The 12,783-nt window shown below is 34.6% G+C and overlaps 1 protein-coding gene across 35 annotated transcripts in view; it reads right to left on the reverse strand.

Annotated features, from left to right (window-relative positions):
- Positions 1-12,783, reverse strand: part of LOC134602740 (protocadherin gamma-A4-like) — a 487,733-nt gene that overhangs the window by 53,444 nt on the left and 421,506 nt on the right. For 2 of the 35 annotated variants that reach the window (XM_063447938.1, XM_063447930.1), the window contains exon 1: positions 6,825-9,409. The exons of 32 other annotated variants lie outside the window; for them this stretch is intronic. In XM_063447938.1, coding sequence (XP_063304008.1) covers positions 6,825-9,272 — 2,448 coding nt within the window. In that variant the 5' untranslated portion in view covers positions 9,273-9,409. Of the gene's footprint in view, positions 1-1,437; positions 3,994-6,824; positions 9,410-12,783 lie in introns of those variants that run through there. One more of the 35 variants, XM_063447949.1, reaches the window with a different exon arrangement.

Raw genomic sequence — 12,783 nt, forward strand, 5'->3', positions numbered from 1 at the left:
TTGTATACAAAACTGTGCTGTTACTATCAACTGGTACTTGTAATTTCCATAAAGTATAAAATCTAGTGTATAGACGAATAATAATCTATCAAACTTAAAATGATAAGTGATACATTCTCTGATTTTAAATATGAGTGAGTTGTGCACTTAATTTACGCTTACTGCTTTCTCTAAACCATCAACATAAAACTATACTCTAATTTTAACTGTGATCCAATCACTAGTTCTGAAAGTGACTCCAAATCCGAAACTGATACCCACTCATGCCTCATCCGCAATGGATATTCATATCCCCTAAACCAAAATACATTCACAATCCATAGTTCATGAGAACATAAAAAGTAAACTATTAAGCCAACATTTTTTAAAAAAAGAGAACAGTACATATTAAAGACCTTAATTGGAGGATGGATTGAAATATTTGTAGTGAAATGGATATAAATAAGTTGGTAAAAGTTGGTAAATGCTGGCAGAGTGAAAGTGAGAATTGGTAGGAATTAAAAGGGGATTCAAGGTGAATTTAAAATTTAAGGCCAAAATTGCCAAACAAAATTGACTTTGAATTGTTTATAATTCAGCTACATTGGCCTAAATTTTGCAATTCACTCCCTTTAAATTCCTGACAATTCTCACTTTAATGAATAACCCTGAGGATTTCAATAACATTAATTTTATATTTAGAGTTATAAAATATATGTATATGAATAAGATACTATATTTTGCATATTGCTTTATATTTACATGCCAATGCATCTTACTACTTTTACCCACCGTTATCACACTTTCTGTTATACTTTTGGTTATATCATGATCAAGATGATTGACATTATAGTCATTTGAAAATACAAATTCATACAGTCTTATGAATTAAGTTAATTTAAGTTAAATGTACTAAAATATCTCACTGTGTACTGTAATATTTACATGTGTTTACACTATTTTCATTAATGGCACAACATATGTTATATTAAAAAATATGAACCATGGAAAAATGCCTGGTGCAATATTACCCAATAAGTCAATTGACTGAAAATGTTAATTCTACTTAACATTTTTTTAGTAATCCTCATATATTTTCCATACATTTTCCAATGATTTCATTAGAATTCGGATTAAACACTTGTGCATTGTCATTAAGATCTAAAAATAAGATTACTCAAGACACTTGAGTAGATGCTAACTTTGACTATTCTGAGCTTGACTGCAGTAAGGGTGGGTTTGTGGGTTCTCTTTTCTTCCCTATCTAGAATCTGTTCAAGAATTAGCTCTGCTGCAACAGTCCCATCTTGATGATTTGTTATAGACAGAGAAAAATATGTCTTTAGATTTAATTTGTATTGATTCATACCACTATCTACCTACCTACCTATCTATCTATCTATCTATCTAGCTATCTATCTAAACAATGTATTAAAAACACCTTTATTGTTACCTCACCTGGTTTGACTCATTCAATAAGCTTGGATCAGATATGTGCTGTGTTTCTTCTGGGAATTGTAATTGTTTTGTGGAAGAAAAATTATCTTGTTCTGTAACTGGAGGAAAACATGCCGAATAGCACTGACCAAGAGGTTCTGATGGAACCATCCTTACTTCCATATATTTCAATGTCCCATCTGTGTTCAAGTAAAGTGTTGGTTTATACTGATCTGCATAGTTCTGTGCCTGTGACTTGCTTGAAAAACAAGACCCACAACTGTTGGTGTAAGAGTCTCTTTTTAAATATCTCACAAGCAAAATTACAAAAGTGATAAGTGAAACTACACTGATGGCCACCAGAGAAATAATAAGGTATAAAGTCAAATCAGGTGATGTTTTTGAATTAGTAATAAAATCAACAGACTTTGGGTTTTCTTGAGCAAAGCTTTCAACTATATTTACATTAAGAGTGACTGTTGATGATAAAGATGGTTCACCATGATCTCTAACTGAAATCACAAGATGGTGCGTAACACTGTCTGTTTCAAGTAATCCTCGAATAGTCCTAATTTCTCCAGAATAGTCAGAAATCTGAAACAAATTTGGACTGGCAGACTCTATAAGGCTGTAAGCAAGCCATGCATTGTAACCAGAATCCTGATCAACAGCAGAAATCTTTGCAGTTAAATACCCAGCAGATGCAGATATCGGGATCTTCTCTTGGGCAATGAATTCTCCTGAGTTCTCAGGATATAATATAGTAGGATGATTATCATTTGTATCCAAAATAAAAATAAAAACTGAAACATTGGAATATAAAATTGGAGATCCAGAATCTTCTACTCTGGCAGTGATTTGTAGAACCTGCAATTGTTCATAGTCAAAAGAACGCTGGGCATAGATGTTACCATTGTCAGAATTGATATAAACAAAAGAAGAGGCAGAAGAACCATCTATTTGGCTTTCAACTATAGAATATTTCAGCTTTGCATTATCTCCCTCATCTGGATCAAAAGCAGACACACTGCATAGTAAGATGCCTACTTCATTATTCTCTTTTATGAAGGTTTTGTAAACAGATTGGAAAAACACTGGAGAGTTATCATTAACATCAGAAATGGTAAGGGTGATTGTGGTATGATTGTGTAAAGAAGGAGAGCCCAAATCAAATGCAAGGACTTCAATATTATACTTTGATACCTTTTCTCTGTCCAGATATCCACTAGTGATTAAAGTATAACGATTGCTTAAGGGTTGGCACTTAAATGGTACATTTTGTGACACTTCTAACACAATTTCTCCATTTTTACCAAAATCTTTATCTTTCACTGTGATATATCCAATTACTGTTCCTAATGCTGCAGTTTCAGGAACTTCATTCATCTTAGAAGAGAAAAATATTTCTGGAGTGTTATCATTTACATCTTCTACTTTAATCCGTATAAGGCATCGTCCTTCCATCGTAGGCATTCCCTTATCTGTAGCCCTTACAGATAATTCATATAGATTTGATTCTTCAAAATCTACATTTCCTGTAACATATACTTCACCTGTGTTTGGATTGATATCAAATATCTTTTTTGCTGAATCCAAAGTGTGATAATCAAACGAATATATGATTTCTCCATTGGAGCCCTCATCCAGATCTGTAGCATCAAGTTTTATTATGACTGTCTTTAAAGATACGTTTTCCAATATACTGATTTCATAATGACTCTGATTAAACTTTGGTGCATTGTCATTAATATCTAAAACTAAGATAGTTACTTGAGTAGATGCTGACCTTGGCTGTTCTCCCCCATCATACGCTGTAAGGGTGAGTTCATGTTTTCTTTTTTCTTCCCTATCTAGAATCTTTTCCAGTATTAGCTCTGCTGCGAGAGTCCCATCTTGACGGTTTGTTATAGACAATGAAAAATATGCATTTTGATTTAATTTGTATTGACTCACACCATTAATGCCAACGTCTAGATCCTTTGCAATTGGCAAAGGAAATCGAACACCAGGGCTTGTTAATAGCTCTGTAATTTTTATAATTTGATCCGGTGTGGAAAAAAAAGGGGCATTATCATTTATGTCCAAAATCTCAACTTCCACACTGTACAGTTCCAAAGGGTTTTCCTTAACAACCTCTAAATGTAACAGACAGTTTAAACCGGATCCACAAAGGCTCTCTCTGTCAATTCTCCCATTTACAGTCAGATCTCCAGTTTTCTGGTCCACTGCAAAAAATCTGCTACCTCCTTCCAATCCCAAACTAAGTCTGTGCTTATTAATATTTTCTAGATTTAATCCCAGATCATGAGCTACATTTCCTACCAATGTTCCTGTCTCTGTCTCTTCAGGAATAGAATAGCGAAGCTGCCCAGAGACACAGCCCCAGCTATAGAGGAAAAATGAAAATGCTACTTGCCATTTCCAAGCCTTTTGGTAGCTCTGGAAGTCCATATCTCATGTCTGTATCTTCAAATGATAATATTTAGTTACTTTTATAATCCAATAAGTATATATATCTATAAAATATATCCTTCAATCATAGAAAAATCCTTTATCTTCCTCTTAACACGTCCACAAGATTTCATTCGGTACAGCAGCTCTCCTTTGTGTGTCAGAGGAAAGATGGGAGGGTTATTCATTGAGCCAGTGGGAGGAGAGAGGTGGGGATATCATGAGCAGATCCACTTTTGTAGCTAAAGAAATGATTGGATGACAGGTCCGCCCTCTGCTGGCCAATAGTACTAACTTCACTTAATGCATATGACTGCAACTAAAAATATTTTAAACCCAAACAAGATGTCTTTTTAAAGTGTATATAGCAAATCTTGATATATTTGCATTATAACAGACTATTTCAGGAATCAATCATAAATAGACACCAATCTGACATTTTGTTGTAAGCTGGCTTAATTTATTAGATTGATAATATTTGTGCATCTCTATAAATGAACATATACTTTTTATTAATAATTTGAAAAGATGATTGTAAAAGTACTCATAATGACTCCTGTCTTTTATAATTTAGCACATAATAAATATACTTGAATATAAGGTAAATTATTTATTTTCTAAAGAGTGCAAAACTCAGGTGAAAGTTATGGCACTAAATTAGTGTTTTGTTTAAATATATGCAGCAAAGTTGGTGTTAAAAAAAAATATTTTGTCAACTTGCCAAATAGAAAATAATTATACTCGTTACATAATCCAAAATTGTTGTTTGTTTGTTTTCAAATGTTAGAGACGAAATCGTTTCAGCTTCAAATAATAGTAGTGAAAGTAATAGTAGTAGTTCTGGTGTCTATAGCATGTCTCTGCAGGCTTAAGACCTCTAGTGACAATCACTCAGATAACCACTGGACGTGCTTCCTATCTTAAAGCTGCAGCACCTACTGTCAACATATCCATGCTCTGCATGGAGTCGTTAAACACTCTCCATAGAGATGCATTCATTCAATGCATCTCTTTGAAAATATGCTGATTTGCACAGTGTGGCATTTTGCTACATATGTGCAATAACATCCCACTGCTTTCCTATGGGAAAACATTGGATTAGCTCCAAACTTTAGTGATTTTAAGTGGTAATGGTGCCTGGAGACGGTATGTACAGTGTTTTCCTCTGAAATACTGCACATAGAGAGTTTAATCCCTCTGCTACCTGAGGTGTAACACAGCCTTTGACTACATAATATGGGTCTCATTAACCAGCCTGGAAAAGAAGAGTGGTCAGCTGACATTCTCAGCGAATGAGTGGCCTGCAGGATCACCTTTTGGATTCTACAGCTCTGCAGTAGTCAGATGTCATCAATGGCCACAGGAGGACAGTTAGTACCTGTCTTGCCCCATTATCAGGAACAGGGTCAAGGTACTTCTAGTATTATAACCAGTAGAATGGGCTGTAGTCGTTATGATGCTTGGAGTAAGCTTTTAATTACCATGCACCATGCAATATATAGTCAATGTGTTCCGAACTCTATTTAAAGTTCATGATAAGGTAATTGTGATATTATTTTGTACACTACTGGTTGATTGTATATGGAGAGTCTACGTTTTATGATTTGCAACAAACTTTACACAAGGCTGAGACAAGTGGACCAACAGTCAATCATGCAGAGTTACGTTGAAATGCATTGTAGTCACACATTATTCAACTGCACATGTACAGTGTGTTGGATTAGAGGGCTGTGTATGTGCACATTATCTGATATCAACAATCATACGTTTGTGTCAATGCTATTTAGTTTTCTCTTTCAATGCAGATGTGAAAGGAGATATGATCTTGCTACCCTGGAGTCTAGCACTTGATTGTGGCTTTTTCAAATTAAAAATACATACATTACATTCTGCAAAAAAAATGCTTAGATTTTTCTTTTAGTAAGTTATATAAAACTTATAAAAACATTGTTAAAATAAAACATTGAAATAATTACATTATAAGTTGCCACTTGTACAAGCTGCATGTGTAAGAAAAGTATAAACTATGGATATAGTATATCATGTTATTATTATATGCAGCGCAGATACAAGGTAAAGTTATAATACAACATTTAACTTTCAGTTGACAAATGTCTGAAAGGCTAGCACCTCATAAAGTAGATCTCATGAAATCTGAGATGTTTAGTAAAATACGGGAAATATGAAGGCCACATAGGTTTAGAGTATAATATTTCCAAATGATTGCAAAAGGCTTATGTTCCATAGTTAATTATTGTTGCTTTACATATCTAATATAATATACACTGTGGAACAGTCTCTATGTGAAGTCATAAAAGAAAATCAACATGAAAAACCTGCAGAAAACATCAAGGAAATCGAAAACACAGAGCCTACATTCTCTAAGGAATCATTGTCCTTAATGTGCAGAAATTATATTTTGTATAATTATGTCAGTTTCATATTAGTACAGCTAGATTAAGAAGGATGGAACTACCAAGCAAGTATACTTATAATTAGAAATATATTACAATATAGTGGGGGATAAAAATATAATTTCATTTGTAAGATCTAAATTTCATATGTACTGAGACTAAAATAGCAGAGTTCAATTTAAAAGGTATATTGCCATAAAACCTGACCCTAATCTTTTTTCCAAAAGCATTTTCTAAAACCAAGACAAAGAAAAACAGACAAACAAACAATATCAATAAACAATGAACAATATTTGAAACCCTTAAACAACTACTGGAATAGTACTAAAGGCAACAATTTGCTCTCATTACTGACGCATACTCAAAGACATTCACATGACATTATTTTCAATATGAGGTTGACAATACATGTATCAAAGACCTAAAATATAACTTGGATTCAATATTATAAGAAAAAATATTGAAAATATATATCATATAACAGCTGCAATTCTTCCAAAAAATAAAGAAAATGGAAATATTGAAGAAATACTGGTTTCTCACCTGACTGGAATCATTCAACAAAGTTGAGTCAGATTGGGGCTCCATGCCTTTTCTTGTATTTGTAAGATAAGGAAAATAAAGTGGTTTTGTGGCTGTTGAATTATTGTGTTCAACATTTGGCGGAAAACAAGCTGAATAACATTGTCCTTGAGGCTCTGGTGGAACCATCCTTACTTCCATATATTTTAAGGTTCCATCTGTGTTCAAGTAAAGTGTTGGTTTATACTGGTCAGTATAATTTTCGGAATCTGATTTGCTTAACAAGCAAGACCCACAACTGTTGGAGTCAACGTCCTTTCTTAAGCATCGCACAAGCAAAATGATAAAAGTCACAAGTGACACTAAACTGATGGCCACCAGAGAAATAATGAGATACAAAGTCAAATCTGATGACGATTTTGAATTAGTAAGAAAATCAGCAGACTTTGTGATTTCTTGAGAAAAGCTTTCTACTATATTTATAATGACAGTGACTGTTGTTGATAGAGACGGTATTCCATGATCTCTAACGGAAATCAAAAGATGTTGTTCAGCATTGTCTGTCTCAAGCAATGCTCGGACAGTTTTTATTTCTCCTGTGTATTCAGTAATCTGAAACAAATTTGGACTGGTACATTCAACAAGGCTATAAGCAAGCCAGGCATTATGACCAGAATCCAGATCAACTGCAGAAACCTTTGTGACTAAATAACCCACAGAGGCCGACATTGGAATCTTCTCTTTGGGTGTAGATTCCCCTATGCTTTCTGGATATAGTACATTAGGGTAATTATCATTTTTATCCAAAATAAATACAAACACTGAAACATTGGAAAATAAAGTTGGAGATCCATAGTCTTCAACTCTTGCAGTGATATGCAGAACTTGAATTTGTTCATAGTCAAAAGAACGCTGGGCATAAATGTTACCATTGTCAGAATTGATGTATACAAAAGAAGACACAGAAAAAACATCTATCTGGCTTTCAGCTATAGAATATTTCAGCTTTGCATTTACTCCTTCATCTGGATCAGAAGCAGAAATGGTACATAACAAGCTCCCTGGTTCATTGTTTTCTTTCATGAATGCTTTGTAAACAGATTGGAGAAATATTGGTGAGTTATCATTAATATCTAAAATGTTAATACTGATAGTCGTCTTATTATGCAATGGAGGAGAGCCCAAATCAGATGCAATAAGTTGGATAGTATACTGTGGCACCTTTTCCCTGTCCAACTGTCCACTAATGACTAAAGAATATTGATTATTAAAGGGTTGGCATTTAAATGGTAAATTTGGTGACACCTCTAAGATGATTTCTCCATTCTTACCAGAATCTTTATCTTTTACCGTGATTATTCCAACAACTGTTCCTATTGCTGCATTTTCAGGAATCTCATTTGTCTTGGATACAAATATAATTTCTGGAGCATTATCATTGACATCTTCTACTTCAACTTGTATCAGACATCGTCCTTCCATTGTGAGTGCTCCATTGTCTCTGGCTCTGACAGATAACTCATAGAGATTTGACTCTTCAAAATCCACATTTCCTGTTATATATATTTCCCCTGTATGTGAAGTTAAATCAAATATCTTCTTTGCTGAATCCAAAGTATGATCATCAAATGAGTATATGATTTCACCATTGGAACCTTCATCCAAATCTGTGGCATTAAGCTTTATGACAACCGTGCCTAATGGTACATTTTCCAGTAAACTGATCTTGTATTGTTGCTTATCAAACACTGGTGCATTGTCATTGATATCCAAAACTATGATGGTCACTTGAGTAGACCCTGACCTTGTCTGTTCTCCCCCATCAAAAGCAGTAAGGGTAAGTTTATGTACTCCTTTTTCTTCCCTGTCTAGAACCTGGTCCAGAATCAGTTCAGCTATAAGAGTCCCATCCTTGCGATTTTTTACAGACAAAGAGAAATAAGGATTTGTATTTAATTTGTACTGATTCACACCATTAATCCCAACATCTAAATCCTGGGCAAATTGTAAAGGAAATCTCACACCGGGGTTTGTTAACAGCTCTGTAATTTTTATAATTTGCTCCGGTGTTGGAAAAAAAGGGGCATTATCATTTATATCTAAAATCTCAATTTCCACACTGTACAATTCCAATGGATTCTCAGTGACAACCTCTAAATGTAGAAAACAATTTAAACTGGATCCACAAAGGCTTTCTCTGTCAATTCTCCCATTTACTTTCAAATCACCACTTTTCTGGTCAGTAGCAAAAAATCTGCTGTCTCCTTCCAATCCTATACTCAGTCTCCGTGTATCTATAGTTGCAAGATTCATCCCCAGATCTTGAGCTACATTTCCTATCAACGTTCCAAATTCTGACTCTTCTGGAACAGAATAGCGAAGCTGCCCAGAAACCCAGCCCCAGCTACAAAGGAAAAAGGAATATACTACTTGCCATTTCCAAGCTTTTCTGGAGCTCTGGTAGTCCATATCTCATGACTTTCTCTTGAAATTATAGTATATCTCCTTTTATAATTCCATAAGTCAGAGGATTAAAAAAGTATATCTTTCCAAGACAGACAAAACACATTATTTTTTCTTCTTGCACATCCACAGGATTTACATCGGAGCAGCAGCTCTTCTTTGTGTGTCAGAGGAAAAATGGGAGGGTGCTTTTCTGAGTTAAAGGGAGGAGATAGGGAGGGATGTCATGAACAGATCCACTTATGCAGCTAAAGAAATGATTGGATGACAGGCCCGCCATCTACTGGCCAATAGTGTTTACTTCAATTAAACACTATGACAGAGAAGTATAGTCATCTCAAAAACAAGTGTTCTGTCAAATATTAACTTGGAATATAAATTGGTTGATAAAATCTTGTGTATGAGGAACACAGTTTTGGCTTTATATTGTTGTGTAGTATATCCCATTTCCAATGGCTAGTTTACTGTCTAGTAGCTTTCTCTTTCAAAAGCAACCTATAAACATTCCATTAGAATGAATCAAAATATGCACTGCTTAGTACACTCATTCATTCATTCATTTATTAATTGATTATGGTTTTTGTTTTTTATAATGTGGTTTATACAAAGAGGATTTTCAAAAAATATTCAGACAACTAGTCAAATCTATTGTTTTTTATTAAATACCATGACACAATGTAATAGCAATATAGCCTTATAGATTTTTTTTGTTTATCTTATTTAGTTTCTGTATTAAATAAAGGTTCTTATACAATTTATAATACACAGCATACCATTTATTACTAGATTTAACAAACTCAACTACAAATTAATACTTTCTAGCTGACCAATGCTTGCAATTAGAATATGAGTGGTATTCAATATTCATCAAAGGAAAAACATAAAGGATTATAGCAACTTGGGTGTAGATAAAAAGAGAAGCTAAATCCTAAATCAAGCTTATTTTCCAGAAAGCATTATTGTCTTTTCGCAAACAGTAGTTTTACACAGCAAGGGTTGCTGTGAGATACATCATATGAGATAGAAGAATAATAAGATAATATAGGGATAATGAACATGAGTCACTTGGCCATATTGTGAGTAGACCTGACACTGATTACACAACATATATCCCTAAAGGGAGCAGACTACAGTCATACTACATAAATGCAGTGTTAGTATTGTATAACTGATAATTTGTCAGTCTCAAGTAAGAAAGCAGACGTTATCCACAAAGCATAAGACCATGTACAGAACAAAAGTAGCTCTGTAAAACAAATTAAGTTCATTCTAAGCTATAACCCTGCATTACTGCTTGCTCTGGCACACTCTTTATTACAAATCTCAATATAAAGTGTTTATTTTTTTGTTAAACAATAAAAGAGTACTTTCTCTGTGCTTACTATAAATAGATATCAAACTTTAAAAAAAATATAAATACATTAATTTAATAATACCAATGCATTTTCAAAACAAATATTTATTGAAATGTCTGTTTTATAAAAAAAAAGTTGATGTTATTGGGAATCAATTGTGTAAACCCAAAGTTATGAGAGCTTGATATACACTGCTCAAAAAAATAAAGTGAACACTTAAACAACACAATGTAACTCCAAGTCAATCACACTTCTGTGAAATCAAACTGTCCACTTAGGAAGCAACACTGAGTGACAATCAATTTCACATGCTGTTGTGCACATCGATAGACAACAGGTGGAAATTATAGGCAATTAGCAAGACACCCCCAATAAAGGAGTGGTTCTGCAGGTGGTGACCACAGACCACTTCTTAGTTCCTATGCTTCCTGACTGATGTTTTGGTCACTTTTGAATGCTGGCGGTGCTTTCACTCTAGTGGTAGCATGAGACAGAGTCTACAACCCACACAAGTGGCTCAGGTAGTGCAGCTCATCTAGGATGGCAAATCAATGCGAGCTGTGGCAAGAAGGTTTGCTGTGTCTGTCAGCGTAGTGTCCAGAGCATGTAGGCGCTACCAGGAGACAGGCCAGTACATCAGGAGATGTGGAGGAGACCGTAGGAGGGCAACAACCCAGCAGCAGGACCGCTACCTCCGCCTTTGTGCAAGGAGGAACAAGAGGAGCACTGCCAGAGCCCCGCAAAATGACCTCCAGCAGGTCACAAATGTGTCAATGTGTCTGCTCAAACGGTCAGAAATAGACTCCATGAGGGTGGTATGAGGGCCCGACGTCCACAGGTGGTGGTTGTGCTTACAGCCCAACACTGTGCAGGACGTTTGGCATTTGCCAGAGAACACCAAGACTGGAAAATTGGCCCATTGCCAAACCGGTCATGGAGGATGTTGCAGGCAGCAGAACGTTCTCCACGGCGTCTCCAGACTCTGTCACGTCTGTCACATGTGCTCAGTGTGAACCTGCTTTCATCTGTGAAGAGCACAGGGCGCCAGTGGCAAAACATGTTTTAGCTTTAAACAACATAGTTATTATTATTATTATTATTATTATTATAGCACCAATTTATTCCACAGAGACTTACAATTACAGAAAGGGAATATTTTTAAGAGGTGGAGAAATCCCTGCTCAAAAAAGCTTACAATCTAGGAAAAGTTGGCTAAGCAAATATATTATTAGGTGTCTTGCTCAGGAGAATTTATAATGGATTACCAGTTCTAAGACAGTGATGTTACACTTTTTCCATTTTATAATCACAACGGTGGTAAGTTTTCTACCGTAAATTTATGAAAGGTGATGTAAAGGAATATCTATAAATGGTAATAATGAAAAACTAAAATTGCGCGGTCTTGGCCATATAATGACTTCCAGTGTATTCCAACATCTATCCAGACTTAGTAAGATAGCATCTATACATGAATATCTAAGGATATAACATAGTACTAGAATATCCTGCACCCTAAATGTATATCTGTCATAAGAGCATACAATAATATAAACAAATAATATAAACAAATAAAACAAATAGATTGTGGAGAACGGTCAATTCCAGTGATACTTCTCAAGCAAGATTAAATCAACACGAAACCACCTAGCAGTAAGATTTATAAATATGCTACAAAGTAGATGTATCTATGCCAGGGTATTGCTGACTTGGAGGAATTCACTCTATTTTTTACACTTTGTCTATTTTATAATCACAACTGTAGTACGTTGTCCACCGTAAATTTATGAAAGGTGATATAAAGGTTATCTATAAATGATAATATAAATTATAATATAAAACTAAAATGGCTATTTGGTCTTTACCATATAATGGCTTAGTGACAATTCAAATGGAGCACATTTTCAAGACAAGTTTGTAGTAGTCATTGAAATTTGTAACTCAAGATTAAACCAATATATTGATTTTAACTATTATAAACATCAATTTTTATTTTTATTTTACATATTTTCCTAGCAAAGGGTAAAAATGGAATCTTCTTAGGAAATTCTCTTCAAGATACTGCTTCGAATACCTTTTGTTTCCTACTTTTTTGCAGTTTGTATTAACAAAAGAAAGCACAACATTTAACCCCTTAAGACCGGAGGGCGTACAATTACGTCCTT

Source organism: Pelobates fuscus, chromosome 3, assembly GCF_036172605.1.
Source record: "Pelobates fuscus isolate aPelFus1 chromosome 3, aPelFus1.pri, whole genome shotgun sequence".
NCBI lineage: Eukaryota > Metazoa > Chordata > Amphibia > Anura > Pelobatidae > Pelobates > Pelobates fuscus.